This window comes from Trachypithecus francoisi, unplaced genomic scaffold (genome assembly GCF_009764315.1).
Source record: "Trachypithecus francoisi isolate TF-2019V2 unplaced genomic scaffold, Tfra_2.0 Lachesis_group15, whole genome shotgun sequence".
Lineage (NCBI taxonomy): Eukaryota > Metazoa > Chordata > Mammalia > Primates > Cercopithecidae > Trachypithecus > Trachypithecus francoisi.
Window position 1 is genome coordinate 56,941,742 of NW_022681460.1, and position 18,668 is coordinate 56,960,409.

General features: G+C 41.8%; 1 protein-coding gene across 4 annotated transcripts in view; it reads right to left on the reverse strand.

Moving 5' to 3' along the window:
* SNX9 (sorting nexin 9) overlaps positions 1-18,668 on the reverse strand; it is a 127,285-nt gene that overhangs the window by 47,952 nt on the left and 60,665 nt on the right. For 2 of the 4 annotated variants that reach the window (XM_033234948.1, XM_033234949.1), the window contains 2 exons: positions 13,256-13,345; positions 4,650-4,821 (listed from right to left, as the gene is read on the reverse strand). In XM_033234948.1, the coding sequence (XP_033090839.1) occupies positions 4,650-4,821; positions 13,256-13,345 (262 nt within the window). The remainder of the gene's footprint in view (positions 1-4,649; positions 4,822-13,255; positions 13,346-18,668) is intronic. The other 2 variants (XM_033234951.1, XM_033234950.1) reach the window with 1 other exon arrangement.

Sequence of the window (18,668 nt, forward strand, 5' to 3'; positions counted from 1 at the left end):
GATTACAGACCTAAATGGAAGACCTGAAACCACACAACTCCTAGAAGGAGACACAGGGGAAAAGCTCCTTGGTGCTGGCCTTGACACCTGTTTTTTTGAATATTACACAAAAACGCAGGTAACAAAGTCAAAAATAACAAGTGGGACTACAAGAAACTAAAAAGCTTCTGAACAGCAAAGGAAACAATCAAAATGAAAAGGTAGCCTATCAGCTGGAAGAAAATACTTGTGAGCCATGCATCTGATAATCTGTTAATATTCAAAACATACAAGGAACTCGCACAATAGCAAAAAAAAATAAAAAGAAAAAAAAAACTCAATTAAAAAATGAACAAAGGACCCAAATAGACATTTTTCCAAAGAAGACCAAAAAAATGGCCAATAGGTATATGAAAAGGCACTCAACATCACTAATCACTAGGGAAATGGAAATCAAAACCACAGTGAAATATCACGTTCCACTTCTTAGGATGGCTATTTTATTTTATTTATTTTATTTTAGAGACTGAGTCTCACTCTGTCACCCAGGCTGGAGTGCAGTGGTGCGATCTCAGCTCACTGCAAGCTCGACCTCCCAGGTTCTCACCATTCTCCTGCCTCGGCCTCCCGAGTAGCTGGGACTACAGGTGCCTGCCACCACGCCCGGCTAAATTTTTTGTATTTTTAGTAGAGACAGGGTTTCACCGTATTAGCCAGGATGGTCTCGATCTCCTGACCTCGTGATCCTCCCACCTCAGCCTCCCAAAGTGCTGGGATTACAGGCGTGAGCCACCGTGCCCGGCCTACTTATTTATTTTTTGAGACAGAGTCTTGCTTTGTCACTCAGGCTGGGGTGCAGTGGCACAATCTCAGCTCACTGCAACTTCCGCCTCCCAGGTTCAAGTGATTCTCATGCCTCAGCTTCCTGAGTAGTTGGGATTACAGGCACTCACCACCACGCCCGGCTATTTTTTGTATTTTTAGTAGAGATAGGGTTTCATCATGCTGCCCAGGCTGGTCTTGAACTCCTGACCTCAGGTAATCCGCCTGCCTCAGGCTCCCAAAGTGCTAAAATTACAGACATGAGCCACTGTGCCCGACTGGATAGCTATTATTTAAAAACTCAAAAGACCATGAGTGTTGGCGAAGGTGTGAAGAAAAGGGAACCCTTGTACAATTTTGATGGAAATGTAAATTAGCATAGCTGCTATGGAAAACAGTATGGAGGTTTAAAAAATAAAAAGATGACACAGCAACTCCTCTCCTAGGTATATATGCCAAAGAAATGAGAGCAGTACCTTGTAGAGATATCTGCACGCCCATTTTCAATGCAGCATTATTTGCAATTGCCAAGATAGAGAATCATCCTAAGTGTCTGTCAATGGATGAAGGAATAAAGAAACTGTAGTATACACATAAAATGGAATATTATTCAGCCTTAAAAGGAAATCCTGCCATTTGCGACACCATGGATGAACCTGAAGGACAGTAGGCTAAAGGAAATAAGCCACACACACAAATAAAAATACCGCGTGATCTTACCTACAAGTGGAACTTTTAATAGGTCTTTAAAAAATCTAAAAAACTTACAGAAGCAGAGAGTGGAAGGGTGGTTACCAGGGGCAGGGACAGGGGGAACTAGGGAGATGAAGGTCAAAGGTACAAAGTTGCAGTCATGTAGGATAGTCTAGAGATCTCATGTACAGCATGAGGGCTACAGTTAATGAAACTGCATTATATATGGGAAAGTTGCTGAGGGAGATTTTAGGTGCTCTTACCACACACACCCACTTGCACATACACATGCACACACGCACTTAGGTAACCATGTGAGTTGAGGGATATGTTAAGTGCTTGACAATAATGATTTCACTATGTACATGTATATTACATCACTCTGTACACCTTAAATATAGTTACTTTTCTTTTTTTTTTTTTTGAGACGGAGCCTTGCTTTGTCGCCCAGGCTGGAATGCAGTGGTGCGATGTCGGCTCACTGCAAGCTCCACCTCCAGGGTTCACGCCATTCTCCTGCCTCAGCCTCCCGAGTAGCTGGGACTACAGGCACCCGTCACCACGCCTGGTTAATTTTTTTTGTATTTTTAGTAGAGACAGGGTCTCACTGTGTTAGCCAGGATGGCCTCGATCTCCTGACCTCGTGATCTGCCCGCCTTGGCCTCCCAAAGTGCTGGGAATTACAGGCGTGAAAATACAGATAATTTTTTTAAAGGGCTGTCAGTCCAAGTCACTTCAGATAAATGCAGACTATAAGACTGTTAAGTGGTACACAGGAGAAAAGACTTCTAGAGGCCTAGACACTGATACATCTAGTCTTACACATTTATAAATAAGCAGAATACCCTTTAATTCTAGAGGTTTGGGGAGGACAAAAGGGATGACAGATCTTTGAAAAGCAGCTGTTTAACACTACAATAAAGGGGAGAGAAGCGCAATGAGGGGGACATTAAAAAGACTGGGTTGGGGTTTGGGAGAAAAAGGGAAAGAGAAAAAGATGAGAGTGAAGAACTAATTAAGCAGCATCAGTAGCTACTATTCTGACAATAACCCCCGTGTCAGATAAGGTGCTGTCGGCTCTCCTCCTCCTCCTTCCTCCCCCATTCTAATGGCCTGAGTGTCCTTTACTGTCAGACCCTAAGAATGCCACTATGGAGAAGCTGAGAGACAAATGCCAAATGGGAGAACAAACTGTGAGAAGGATGTGGGCCAAGTGACCACAGAATCAGACACCAGGAGTCTCTCAATGCTTCTACCCAGCCTACACCCCTGGTCCTGCTGACAGGCAGCTCCTGTCCACAACTGCCAGTCTTGAGCCAGGACCTGCACCCTTGTTTAAGCTTACGAGTGAGGTCTTTGCTGTTTAGAACAGACATTCAATTCTTGGCCCAATGTGCTTACAGAGGAGACAGATTCAGAGATTGTGAAAAAAAAAAAAAAGGGAGACTATCTTCTTATTTAACTTCAGAACAGATATAAATGCCTTTAATTCCCAAATTATTTCCCATTCCATGTATTTCTCTTCTGCCTCAGTATTTCTATTCATCACCTAGTCAAACAGGAAGTTAAAACAGTGAATGCAGAGGTCTTAAACTAGCAGGATGAGCCACACCCCATCCACATACACTGGTTTCTGGCTCAAGATTTTAAAACAAATGTGTTAGCTGCTGAGATGTTAAAATGAGAAGGTGACAAATAACCAAGACTTCTCATCTCTCTGAAGATGTGGAGATCAGAATGTGGGCTCAGCTTCCTTGCAAATGCAGCGATCCATGGGCGACAGCAGGGGCCCTCAGCCTTCTGCAGCCTCCACGGCCCATTCTGCTTTTATTTTACCAACCCAGCATGTGAATCGGTGACTTGACGTGGATAAGTAAGACTGAATTAAAGTTACAGTTAATGACCATCTACATTTGGATCCAGGTTTGCTACTAGTGAATAAGGGCAACTGTGAGCAGTTCTTTTGAATAAAATCTATTTTCGACTCAATGACCCAGAGTGGTATTGTGAGGTAAGAAATAGCTATCTGGTCTGTGTCCCCAGCTCCCAGCACAGAGCTCCTAAAACTCTTGTGACTTCTTGAATGTTAGGTGTGCAACGTGCAACTTTTGTTCTGATATTTGGTCTCTGACCCTGGCTCCTGACACAGACCTCCTAATCCTTGGAATTTCCCGGGTGGTAGGAGCATCTTTTGTTTGAATGAGGTGACTCCTGGTGGGATGGGGGCTGGTCAACAGAAGGACCAAGCCAGGATTAGAAGCTTGGAACTTCCAGCTCCACCTCCCATTCTCTGGGAAGAAAAGTGGGGCCAGAGGTTGAGTTAATAATCAATCATGCCAGCCAGGCGTGGTGGCTCATGCCTGTAATCCCAGCACTTTGGGAGGCTGAGGCAGGTGGATCACCTGAGGTCAGGAATTTGAGACCAGCCTGGCCAACATGGTGAAACCTCGCCTCTACTAAAAATACAAAAAATCAGCTGGGTGTGGCAGTGGGTGCCTGTAATTCCAGCTACTCAGAAGGCTGAGGCAAGAGACTCACTTGAACCTGGGAGGTGGAGGCTGCAGTGAGCCGAGATCACACCACTGCACTCCAGCCTGGGCAACAAGAGCAAAACTCTGTCTCAAAGAATAATAATAATAATAATAATAATCGATCATGCCTATGTGATGAAACCGCTGTAAAAATCCTTGAGCTACAGGGAAAGAGATTCTGGGGTGCTGAACATGTAGGGGCACATGGGGCAGGGGGACGTGGAAGCTCCGCCCCATGCACATGTGCCCCGCCCTATGCACATGTCTTCATCTGGCTCTTTATTTGCATCCTATAAACTGTGCTTTGTAATAAACTGACAGTAGTAAGCAAAGTGCTTCCCTGAGTTCTGTGAGCTGTTCCAGCAGCTTAAGTGAACCCATGGTGGCAGTAGTGGGAAATCCCTTGATCTGACTCCAGGTAGACAGTATCACGACGGTAGGACACTCAGTCCGTGTCTGCTGCACAGCTGCCTGGTGTGTGGGGCAATCCTCCCTTCCCATGCTGTGGTCACAAAACTGTTCTGTGTTTTGCTAAGTATGGGACAGCAAAAACAGTTTAGTCTTCCCTGTCTCTCTCACTCAGCCATAGGCAGGCAGGGCAGGACCTCGCGCCCCTCTCCTCACCTGGTCCTTGGTAGGCCTGCGGGTGGCCGAAGGCAGTGTCCCAGTTGTTCGGAGTGTTTGTGTTTCTTTGGGCTCCAGCCCCCTCTGGCTGGGCCCCCCAGCCTTCTGAGCTTTCCCAGTTCCCAGATTTGGAGGCACTCCAGGCTGACCACGGGTCATTGCCACTGCCAACCTATTGAAAGGGGTAAAAAGAAAGAGAATTTTTGTGACTTTTGGAAACCATGACTCAACTCAATAATGAACTGACATAATTGAATACAACAGGAGTGCTAAAAAAAAATTTAATAGAAGTGTATTCAAAACAACTTTACATACATAGTATTTTAATTTCCAAACATGTAGGAAAGCACAAAAGGTAGCATCAACCTAATTTTACTGATACGAACACATTTTGCCGTATTTGCTTAGGAACTTTGAAAACAGCAACAAGGAAACTATTAGAAGCAGCTAGAGCCCTCTCTTTCTTTCTCTCCAGAAGTAACCACTACTTTTCTGAACCTGTATCCATTCCCATGTGTGTTTTCATACTTCAGCTGCACATGTACACATTCACAAACAACTGTTCTATATTTTAAAAACTGGCCTAAAGGATGTCATACTGTATCTCTTTCCAAGTTTTTTTCCCCATTCAACATTATGTTTTTGAGATTATTCATGCTGATAATGAGGACCTATTTCTAACTGCTTTATAGCAATCTGTTGTATTTTTAAGTAGGTCTTTTAATTTGAAAAAGAATACATGTATAATAAAAAACTTCAAACAGAATAAAAGTATATGCAATTTGAGAAATATGCCTAAAATCTTAAGATGCTAGTCATTCTAAGGAACTACTACTGTCAAAAGACACAAAATTACAACACATTTCGTTACAGATCTACTTGGCTTTTACTTGAGATTCATGAATCTGGGCAGTCTCCTTCCTACAGTCTAGAAGGAGCACTCCCACTGGGCATGAACAGAGCACTCGGTCTTTAAAGATGGGTTAATAAGGAAATAGAACAACAGAAAGAAAGTTGACGGTTAACACCAGTTTACTTCAGGATACTTTTTCATAATGATTAAAGCTGAGGGGACTCCTTATTATGCTAACTCAGGTAGACTGGGATCTCCTGTTCTCGAGAAAAAATCAGTTTGTTTTGGGACCTATCTGCTTCCTTCAAATTTCAGTTTGCTATGGAGCGTCTAGCACAAGTGACTCCATTCTGGTTTGGTCTGGTCTGCTGGGGCCTAGTGCAGGAACTCTGAAACAACGGCCTACTATAATTTTTGTTTCATGCTACTAACAAATTCCTTGTACATACTTACTCAAACATCCCATGGAGAGAGATAGATCCTTTTGGTTTTTAAACATGTAAGTTGGCCTAAATTATATTATTTTTGCTTGGTACTTTTTTTTTTTCTCTTAATAGCATATAACATTCTGCAAGGTACATCAGCACATATGGACACAATATTCTTTCACATTGTCTCCATAAAATTCCATTGTATATATTTCCTACAACTTGACCAGTATATGCTGATGTTCATTTATCTTGTTTTCAGTCTTTGGGTACTATAAATAATACAGTGTCATCAGAGAGACCAAAACAGACACCCCTTTATCAACTAAGATGGATCCTAAGGTTAAGGGAATAGAGCAACTTTCTAAATTACTAGGGCTAAACTCACCAAGAACAGGAGCTATCAGACCCCTCCTAACTCTGATTTACAACCCAGACCAAGACAACTCTAACCGGGCAGAGGACTGGCCTTACAAACATTTTCTTCTGACAAGCAACTGCAGGCCTTAAAGCCAGTTTCAGCAGCTCGCCGAGGCTGCGCACAAACTGTGTCTACAGTTCACCTTTACACATAAAGAGCCCAATTCCACCTCATTTTAATGCTAAAATCTCACCTCAAAGTGAACAAGGATATATGTTACATATGTTTACCCACTGCACATGCTCTTAACTCCTCTCATACATATGTATTGCTTTGCCCCAAAACTCCTAAATATATGTGACTCTAGTGTGATACAGGCCCTGTGAGGCATAAAACCCAATGTGTACCTTCATCTTCGGCACACACCAGAGAAGGTCTCTTCCCAGTCTGTCAACTGTTAACTGCCTACAAACCTCTCCTTTCTATTAATCAGCCATCCTGGTGGTCCTTTAGATGAAAACTGCAATCCAAAAGGACTCTGTGAAATTTCCAGAAGAAAAAATGCTAGGCTTAAGGAGACTGTGTATTTAGAACCGATGGATTTTGTCAAATTGCGTTTCAAAGAGAATGCAGTTACATTCCCACACTTTGACAACTGTTACACTGAGGGGTTTTGTCTTACATAGAAAGGGACTTTCATACTTTTATTTAAAAAATATTTCTCAAGATGGGCAGATCACGAGGTCAGGAGATCGAGACCATCCTGGCTAAGAGGGTGAAACCCTGTCTCTACTAAAAAAATACAAAAAACTAGCCAGGCATGGCGGCGGGCACCTGTAGTCCCAGCTACTCGGGAGGCTGAGGCAGGAGAATGGCGTGAACCTGGGAGGCGGAGCTTGCAGTGAGCCGAGATCCGGCCACTGCACTCCAGCCTGGGCAACAGAGCGAGACTCTGTCTCAAAAAAAAAGAAAAAAAAATTTCTATCCCATAATTCCTTTGAGTAATTTTATAGTTTAATTATTAATCTTACAAATAAAATCTTGGAATGGGAAATAGATGGCACCCAATCTCAAAGAATATTCCAGTAGAGAGTACACTTAGCACCTCTCAGCCCTGCCCCCACCACCCCACCCTTGAGGCAAATACAGTTTTTTGTTAGCTTTATTATTATTATTATTTTTAAACATTTAAATCTTGTATCTGTCTGGAACTAAAGTAAAACAAATAATATAGGGGCTGGGCACAGTGGCTCACACCTGTAATCCCAGCACTTTCGGAGGCCGAGGCAGGAGGACCATCTGAGGTCAGGAGTTTGAGACCAGCCTGGCCAACATGGCGAAACCGCATCTCTACTAAAAATACAAAAATTAGCCAGGTGTAGTGGTGGGTGCCTGTAATCCCAGCTACTTGGGAGGCTGAGGCAGAAGAATCACTTGAATCCGGGAGGCAGAGATTGCAATGAGTTGAGATCATGCCACTGCGCTCCAGATTGGGCGACAGAGAGAGACTCTGTCTCAAAAAAAAAAAAAAAAGAAAGAAAGAAAAGAGAAGAGAAGAGGAGAGGAGAAAAGAAAAGAAAAGAAACAATCCAGGGATCCAGCTGAACATCTTGTCCTCAGTCTGTCACCCTAACACCATTTCATGAACAATCCATCTTTCCCCCATGATTTGAAATGTCACCTTCACCGCATATCAGATTTGGGTCTATAGCTGGACTCTTTTGTTTCTTAGTGATCTATTTTGTACTAGTACCAGACTTTCACAGAAAAACTATCAATATTTTAGCATAACATCTCTTAGTTGTTTATTTTTATGTATAAACTTTAGCATCAGCTTAATATTTAAAACAATCTGAACTTTTACATTAGAATGTTGAGTTAAAATACTGATTTTCGTTTGAATCGCTGTTTATTGAATTCATAGAAAATGATTAAAATTATTCACGCCTTTCACTCCACAGTTTCAGTACTAAATCCATTTTACAGCATGAAATAGCATGTCTTCCCCTTTATTTGAGTCTTACACACACACACACACAAATGGTGGTAGTTAAAAAAAGAAATCTATTTGCAAGAAAATTATCCACCCTGTCTAATATAGCCCCTAATGTTGTAGGACACCCTAGTGGCTGGTCTGTTTCGACTCTTCACCAACCGACACATGGGGCAGACAGCTGGCTGTCACGTGCCAGGTGCATCAGAAACAGACCATATGCTTTTCATGTGGAAGGATGATGTCATTCTACTGCCCTATATACCTCTAAGGAAAAAACTGAAGTTACTTGTGATTTTACTCTATGTTAAATACTAACAGGAGAAAGATGTTTCATCCACAAGACTGTGACTTCTCAAACACACAGCTTACAAGGTGACATTCGGCTTCGGGATGGACTCTCAGATGACCCCAGTGGACGTTGGAAATGAAGGCGATCATGCTGAGGACCTGGCAGTCATACTTCAGCTAAGAGAAACCCTTCCTTCTACAGTTTTCTTTAAGGGAATGTAGTTTTATTCTCCTATTTTATGTAGCAATATATTCTGTGTCCTCCAAACTCTTAAGTTACAAGGTTTTGTTTTTCAAAAAAGAACTTGAAAAAGTACCAAAGTTTGGGACACTAAGGACAGACTATCATTGGTATAGCAGCCTCAGCCTGGTTTCCATCAAGGACCAGCTGTGAAATGGAGGGGCTTGGAGGGCCACAGTCAGGAGCCTAGCGAGTTGGAATTCCGTTAACAGCTCTACCTCTGGCTCGCTGTGTAATCTCGGGCTAGAGTTCAGAAGTGAGCGGCCTGGATTCAGAAGACTGCCAGAAGCTAAGTGAGGTACACCGCAAAGGAACACAGGACTGTGAGCTAGTACAGAAGAGTGAATATTCGCTGGGTCCTTCCAGAAGACGGTTCGGTCTTAGCAAACTGGCTAGGAAGGATTTTCATCAAGATGGAGGAAAGACCTGGAGGTGAACTATTCATAGCAACTGTCCTCAGAAAATTAAAATCCATTTAATTAGGGCAGAAACAAATAATAATTCTTTGAAAATCACTTGGTTAATACTTCATAAGTGTGTAATAACTGTCATACTAGTTGGTTATGTATACGATCTTAGCTCTCTACCTAGGTTATGAAATCTTTGTGGGTATTTCTATCTCTTTGGTTTTTTTTTTTTTCCTGGAACATTATCTTGTTTCAACCCAACTCCTGCTGATAAGACGTTTCTCAAAACCCTACCAACTAGAGATCTTTCCTGCAGCCTCCGTCATGGCCCTTGGACTCACTCCCTCAGCAGATGGCCTTTTACTCCCCTGGCAGGTCCCGTCCCCTCTTATCTGTAACCAGTCACCAGCTTTCTCTCTGAACCCATCCCTCCCATACATTGGTCTCTGACTTCTTTGCTCTCAACCCCCAAATCCCTTTGGTAGTTCCCTAACTACAGACATCTTGTCATGGTAAAACCTATCCCGCTCCTGGGCTGAGGTTTCCATCCTGCGGCGCCTCTCTGTCCTTTCCTTCCACCTTTCCCTCCTCTTCCTTTCTACTGAGCAGCATCTTCATCCTCTTTCTCTTCCCACCCCTTATTTCGTGAAGCTCTTCCTGACTTAACTGTCCATCATGGGTAATCAAAATCCCTTCGTTAGCACTCACTGCCCCTGGATTCAACTCCAAGCTTCCTGTGACTCAATCAAGAGCCTCTTCAGTGCAGGTCCCAACTTTGCCTCGTGCGGCATTCCCCATTCTCCCTACCTGCCACTAACCTTCACTCTGAAGCTTTGAACTTCACACATTTCCCCAAACTTTTCCACATCTCTGCTGTTACTCACACTATACTGTACTCTTATCTGCACACCTCATCTTCCTCAATTTAGCAAAGTCCTACCCCATTAAAAGGGCTCTGGCCTTCCCACAGCCTGCTGGCTGACATCTAGTCACCTCCTTTTACTTTCTTCATTATTTGCAAATTAGATGGTCAGTACCACCAGTGAATCGGAGGATAGCTCTGTCTTACCTGGAGAACCAAAAGATTCTCCAAATGCCTTGTATAAAGTGGCAAGGACTCAAATATTTTAAACGTGATGTTCTTGATCATTTGTATGAAATACACCTTACTCTTTGTCAGACCTCTAACCTTCATAACATGATCACCAAAAGGAGGAAATCAGATTTGTCTTATGTATACTAGTCTTTTTGAAAAAGTTAACTTGTGGTGGATCGCACAATAAGTGATTTTCAGTATGTGACTACAGAAAAAATGATTTTTGGCTGGGCGTGGCAGCTCACACCTGTAATCCCAACATTTTGGGAGGCCGAGGCAGAAGGATCACTTGAGGTCAGGAGTTCAAGACCAGCCTGGCCAACATGGTGAAACCCCATCACTATTAAAAATACAAAAATTAGCTGGGTGTAGTGGCAGGAGCCTATAATCCCAGCTACTTGGGAGGCTGAAGCAGGAGAATCGCTTGAACCTGGAAGGTGGAGGTTGCAGTGAGCTGAGATCACACCACCGCACTCCAGCCTGGGCGACAGAGTGAGACTCTGTCTCAAAAAAAAACAACAAAAGAGAAAGAAAGAAAAAAAGAATTTTTAGCATGTGACACTATGAGTACTCTTAAAATAACAGTGTCTGAGTTCTGAAAGTGGAATCAGCTCACCATAGAAAAGTTGGACGATACAGACAGGCACAAGAGATGGAGGGATGGGCAAATATGAGAGAAAGCAGGAGCTGTAAAATGAGAATAGTAATATCCAGAAGGTGGGTATATGATTATTCACTATGAAATTCATTTAACTTTTCTACGCTTGAAATTTTAACAAACATTGGAAAATGCAACAAACAAAATTGACATATACAATCACTCTTGTCTGAGCTCCATCAGAAGGACACAGAGAAGGGCTGTGTCCATCAGGGTATGCTGCCATCTCCTGCTGCCCGTGAACGTGGGGCCCTGGGTAAATGTTTCGTAAATTAAGTATCTGTTGAATTAATACACTCCTAAAGCATGTTTGCTTGGGTCTCTGGGACATATTTAAATCTATGTAATCACCACAGGTAGATGATTATGTCTGACTCTCTTCCTAACTCCCGCCCCAACTAAATCAAATGCTTCTTTAGGGACAGGAGCAATATACTAACAAATTTGCTGGTTTAATGTTCTAAATTTAAAAGCTATCCCCCTTCATAATGCAAATACAGAAATACATTTATGCAGGCTTTACATTGGGAGACTTATTTAAACACATTCACTCAAAAGATTTACAGCATTAGCTAAATTTCTTCAGAAAGTAGCCTGGCTTGTACTTGACTGCAGAGCCACTGGACCACAGTACAGACTGAGAATGGCCATGAGGGGTAGGGGAGATGGACATGCACACCTGTGATGGTGCTGTGTGGTGAGTGTAGGAAAGCTGCACATAGTATAAATATACAATATGGGATAAAAAGGGGCAAGACGAATCCTGGTACACTAGGTGGAATTTAACTCCCTTTAGGAAGCTGTTGGAATTGACTCAAGTGATCATTATACCACATGGGTAAAGTGGTTAAGAACTTTAAGGCTTAAAGCCTACTATCTGGGTTTGAATCCCAGCTTTATCACTTACCACTAGCTGAGTGGCCTTGGGCAATTTACTTAGCTCTCTTAGTCCCCACACTTATGTAAGGGGTATAACATTATCCTCCTGTAAGGATTAAATGACATAATGCACACAAAGCATCTAACACAACACCTGGAACATAGTATGCATTCGGTAGAGGTTATCTTAATAAGTGAGGGCTCAACTAAAATATAAAGAAAATAATAAAGACTAGCATTTCTTTGAGTAAATCCCCATCTAAGTAAAATACCTATTAGTTTATGCTATGCAGGAAAAGATCAGACAGCTAGCTATATTTACAAATGGCTGCACAGCCAGGTCATATTAATAGACTTTTAATTGAAGAGATAACAACAGGCTTAAGATATCTTCTATTCCAGTCAACGTTCTGTTCCCTTCAGACATGTAAAAGAGGAAGAAGAAAGAAATATTTTTACCGTAAAGGTCAACAACGGCAACTCCTAATTCTTGGGACTTTTGGCACAAATATTTTCTGTTGCCACATGCTGAGATCTTGACTTTTTTCAAAACCTAAGCTTTACTGTAACAAACTAGGCTACAATGATCTGGTTGAAGGATCCTTTGGTATCTGACTTTTTTTTTTTTTTTTGAGACAGGGTCTTGCTTTATCACCCAGGCCGGAGTGCAGTGGTGCGATCTCAGCTCACTGCAACCTCTGCCTCTCAGGTTCAAACAATTCTCCTGCCTCAGCCTCCCAAGTAGCTGGGATTACAGGTGTGCACAACCACACCTGGCTAATTTTTGTACTTTTAGTAGAGATGGATTTTGCCATGTTGGCCAGGCTGGTCTTGAACTCCTGACCTCAGGTAATTCGCCTGCCTCTGCCTCCCAAAGTGCTGGGATTACAGGCATGAGCCACTGCGCCTGATGTCTCTGACATTTTTGTTCTCCATCCCCACAACCCCTTTGATCTCTCAACTGCAGACATTTGGTCATGCAATAATCCCCTCAGCTCCTTCACTCAGGTTTCCAATGCTGAGATGCCTCTTCTGTTTCTTTCTTTACACCTTCCTTTCCTCTCGAATTTCTATAGGACAATGTCTTCATTCTCCTCTTCTTTTCCCTTTCTCCGTGGTACCACACTCCTCACAGTCAACCACAGAGTTAAAGACCTTTCATGAGATCTCACTGTCCGTGGGATGAATTCATCAATCAAGCCTCCTCTAAGAGGCCTCCATGGTGTAAATCCCCATGATCTTTCCAGTGCCTACATACTCCACATCCCATGTCACCACGCCCCACGAAGAGCTCCTGTAAGACACTTTACCTGACACAATCACCTCACTTGGGAAAACAATATGACTTTTAGGGTTTATTAAATGTTTATTTCCTCTTGTGTTCAAGTTTGAAATTTACCTTATTTATGGAAGAAGGAGAAGGAGAAGGAGAAGAAGGTGGTGACTGGCTGAGACTTTCGACACAACCAATCTGAGCCAAAATATCCACCTTAAAATAAAAAAGGTGTTCAGTGAACAAGAGTGATAGAGCAGGTCAAAGTTATTAACCAAAACCAGCACATTCATGGCAGGACCAAATTCTCCAGAAAACTCTAGCATGCCACTCACTCACAAACATTACATGCAAAAAGCCCCAATTGTGTAGCAATGGGTTATCTTCAATGCATTATATTTTCTAAAGTCTGTTGTTTGGTATCACAGTACAGTATTACTGAAGCCCTAAAAATAACTATAAGCAGCACAGAAAGAATGGAACAAGTATCAGGCAAGTCATACAGTCAAAGAAACAAACTCCAGAGGAAAAAACAGAAATAGCCAAGTTGTAAAAAATGTTAACATTCTGAACCTTTTGCTTTCAGAGGCATTAGACATGTATGTGAGAGAGTCCAGACAAAATGAGCAAAGCCACCTAGTCAACTCGAAGCTGACCACAGAGCCACAAGTGAGTCCTACCAATCGCAGCTGTGAAGGACACAACAGCCCAGCTGGTCTGTGAACTCAGGAGCAAAGGCCAATGTCTCCTGATGTGTGCTCTTAGGGGTCTAACTGGCCTACAATACAGCATCTTGTGAGAAGAGGTAACTGACACGCTTCCATGAAGCCAATCAATGGGTAAACTGCAGCAGATGTGTTAAGAGGACCACTTTGGAGCCCAACTTCCAGGCTTCAAATCCCAGTTCCACAACTGTCCAGTAGGGAAGTCAGTACTAAGAACATTTATATAGTGGATGACAGTGTCCTTTTCAGGGGCAACTCTCTTGTGAAGTAAGTGGTGGTATTATTCTCACCTGAGAGATGAAAATAAACTTGGAGTTGAAAATCAGTTAATACGCAAAGCAGACAACAAAGATGGAGTAACAGGGACCCAGTTCATGCTCCAATTGAAAACTAAAAATATGATGAAATATAGGAAACTGTGTTCAAATCACTGGATACCAGGTAGTGAAGAAGTGATCCCGAGATACGGGAAACAGACAGAGTAAGCCTACAAGTGCCCGACCACTGTGTGGAGAGACTCTCCAGGCCACAGAGCAGGCATGGAAAACCCACACAAAGCTCGGCGGTCTCTGTGGTGGGAGGAGACAGAGTCTGGGGAAGACAGAGACGCACAGAGAGAGCTCTGGAGACTGCAGAGGGCATTGCAGATCTGCACCGATCAGCCCGTCACGTGAGGGGGCTACCCAAGATCAGTGAAAGACACACATGAAAAAATCAAGAGTGCAATCCCTCACACAGGGCTATTCCCACCAGCCCAAATGGAAATCTTCGTGATTCACGGGGCGTCGGGTACAATACTACAAAGGATTTGTTTCAGGACAGGGGCAAAAATATCCCTAAGCTAAATGTTGCTCTGGGCTTAAAAATAAAACCTGAAATAATCAGACTATTTCAAAGTAACTTAGGTGCATCCCAGAACAAGGCTCAAAAATGTTTATGGGAAGGTAAAAATGTCCAGCGTATAGCAAGGTGAAAATTGCAATGTCTGGCATCCAATCATAATTTACCAGGCATGAAAAGAAGGAAAATATGACCCAGAACGAAGAGAAAAATGAAGCTGATGCAGTACTGACAGAGATGAAAGAAGTAGCGCTATTTAAGAGCAAGAGAGGTTTCAAATATCATTGAGGTAGAAGAAGAGCTTGAATGGGCTTCCAAAAGGTGATAACTTTAAGCACAAAGAAAAAAAACAAAACACATCACTAAATCAATGTAAATCCATGCATCCATGCTACTATCAGAAAAAAGACAGGAATGCTTTCTTCACTGGTCACTATTTGTAGTAGCTATAAAACAACTTCTTACTTTGAAACCTGGCAATTAAGGAGAGGTGGAATTAGCCATCTATCCTGAATTTGAAATTGAAATTAGACATAATTAACTAGCTCCAGCTGATACAGGAAAGTCGTACTTTCTAGATGAAACCAACTCAGTAAGTGTGGAAGGAGTAACATTACTGATTCTGGCAAGGATTACCAACTGGTGGTAAACCATTACCATTTATATACAATTTATATCTGTATGTTTGTGTGTATAACCATGTTCACACAGAGAAAATAAGACAGACACCTAGTGTAAAGAGTAGTGACTGTGGAAATGGGATACTTTTCTTTCTGGTAGTCTGAATTTTCTACAATGCATATGTACTGCTTCTGTAATAATAAAATAAAAGGTTACTTTACTAACTGTTTTTAAAGACAGGATGCCAATTAGCAACTGCTGACCACAAAAATAGTAGTTTCTGGTTTTGCTATATTTTTTTGTTGTTGTATTCTGCTCCTCATATGACATCCCTGGGGAACTGGGACCAATAAGAAACAAACCCTTACTTCTGACAACAACATGCAGAAAGTAGGGCAGGGGCTTGTTTGGATGACATGGTTAGACCTGACTCAGTTCACTGGTTTCCTAGTAAGCAGCTAAGACATGGCCTAAGAGGAAGGGCTCTCACTGCAGAGACCATGAGAATAGCAAATGTGGCGTGGCAGAGATGGGCAATGGCACCACGACTTCTATCTGTCTGCACCGTAACCACATCAGGCCTTGCAGGAGGGCTGGGTTTCAGAATTAATGAAAATGGTAACTTACATTTACTTAAAGTTGCTTTCTGTTTGGCTTTCTACCAAATGTGTACAAAGGGTATATGAAAGCTCAAAACATACTGTGAGTGGTCGCAGCTCTTATGGCCCACCTAATTCCTCCAGTAGACACCAAACGTCCACCACAGGTCAACACAGATCATCCCATCTGGTAAGTCCACCAGTTAAGAGGAGTTCCCAATCACAGGCTAATTACTCTCTATGTTATGATCTTGGGATGGGGCCCTGGAGGCATTCAGGGGTCCGCCTATCACCACATAAGGAATTCCTCACTGTGCCTGTCACATCCTTCCACAGCGCCTGTGTTGATGTCACCTGGCTTATCGTGCCACGGCCCATCTTATGACTATACCACATGCAACTGTATTAGGAAGTGGGATTAGAAAGCAAATAATATCTGATTCTTAAACCGGAGAACATCTCAACCAGAATTTCTGACAAAAATTTAACTCTTTTCCTCAAAAGGGCCTGAAGAGGTGACAATATTCTCTTACACAAAAAAAATTAACCACCTTAGCTCAAAATATGGAAGAATTTGACAGGTTTCCTGTTTCGTTCTTTATAGATCCTTGGCTCAAAGGACATGATCTAATTCTACAGATGAACCTGTACTGACGTTAGAAAACCACTGATGGAACATAAAACTTGCACATTGTTTTAAAAACGAAAGTAGATCACAACAACAGACTCAGTCTATTTATAGCCAGTCATATCAATATTACTGATTGGGAATTACCAAAAGAGGTGAAATTATTTAACATATCCTTTGTTAAGTCACATTCTGAACCTACAGATGTCAATTTCAGGTGTTTATTTATTTATTTATTTATTTGTTTATTTAGAGACGGAGTCTCGCTCTGTCGTCCAGGCTGGAGTGCAGTGGCGTGATCTGGGCTCACCGCAAGCTCTGCCTCCTGGGTTCATGTCATTCTCCTGCCTCAGCCTCCCGAGTAGCTGAGACTACAGGTGCCCACCACTATGCCCGGCTAATTTTTTGTATTTTCAGAAGAGACGGGGTTTCACTGTGTTAGCCAGGATGGTCTCGATCTCCTGATCTCGTGATCCACCCGCCTCGGCCTCCCAAAGTGCTGGGATTACAGGCGTGAGCCACTGCGCCCGGCCCAGGTGTTTATTTTTTAAACAAAGAGAATTAAAACAACAGAAGTTTCCTTAAAGTAAATGGATATTTGTATTAGCTTGGAGAGTCTACTTATTCGGATAGCTCAAAGTCCTAAAATACGCAGCTTTGAGTACAGAATAGGATGGCGCTACAATTAGCAAATAGTTTGCTTCCAGACAGACCTAAGAGAAGCCCATGTGAAATAAGCTTTTACCCTGTTCTGATGACAGGATGGATGTATAACAATGCTGGCTGGTCCTTCAGCACTGCAGTTTTAAGGTTAAAAAAAAAAAGACTTTGCTTTAATAGTCTGTTTCCAGTTAGACAAAACAAACAAAAACCACCCTACATAATAAACTTCACCAGCGTGTATTTTTGAAAGTTCCTGAGATGAACAAAGCTGTCTTATAGACGTCAGGGATCTGTGATAAAGCACAGAAGGTTGGTTTTGGCAGCCTCACGCAGTTTTGAAGAAGATGTCCATATATCCTCTAACACTGGTATACGATCTTCCTTAAAAAGCCCTATTACCAACTAAAAAGAATTCATACAGGGGGTGGGAGTGAGAGTGAAGAGATGGAGAGAACCTTTTCAATAAAGTTCTGTAAAGAGAAAGTCTCAATAAGTAATTATGAGATGTCTAAGGCATAAGACTTATGTGAGTGAAATTATATTATATATTAATGAAAATATAAGCACATCTAATACTGAACCTTTGTGAAGCTTTATCAATTTATTTTTAAATGGACTACAAAAAAAGACCTAAAATGGCCTAAATATAGACTTTTGAGAATTAAGAAAGCAAAATGTAGTTCCAACATAAAATTACCATTGCCTTCCTCATCCTGTAACCAATAAGAATTTCTTTGTAACAAATATAATTACATGGAAAATCTCTGAATAGAAAAATGTTATATCCTTAAATATCACTTAACTTCAAGCATTTGTTTAATATCCAAACTGTTTTAAAAAAATAACAATGCCAGAGGATTTTCTGTAAGAGAATCTTTCTGCTTTTGATTGGGTAGCCCATCAGATGGGAGAATGACAGGCCAGTGACGGGACAGCTCCTAGTTCTGTGGTCAGTGTTAAGAACACAAACTTCTCCAAGGCAGGGATTCAGGAAATCTGTAAGTCTCTTCATATCTTACATTGTAAAGTACCTTTTTTATATTTATATTTTATATTTAATATTTATATCTGAGAAAAAAATTATTCAAACAAGAACAGAGTATTATGGTACAAAGTCTCTTATAGGTCACCGGGAATAGAAAAAAAGACAAATTCTTTGCTTATCAAGCTTAACAACTTACAAATAAGCAATATAATTTGGAACAAGAGTCACAAATTGTGCTAAGGGAATCCAGAGAAGTAAAATAGAAAACGAAAGGTTTTATAGAAGACATGGTATTTGAGCTGAACCTGAAGCGATGGGCTTCTGAAAGATGGAAGGAGTCACTCTATTATTCTTAGAAGAGCAAGCCAAAGGTACAAATAAAAGGTGAAACAGCATGGGACATATTTGGAGAATCATCAGTTTGCCTGGAGACAAATACATAACTTAAAGATAAGGTGATGATGGGTAGCCACACTGA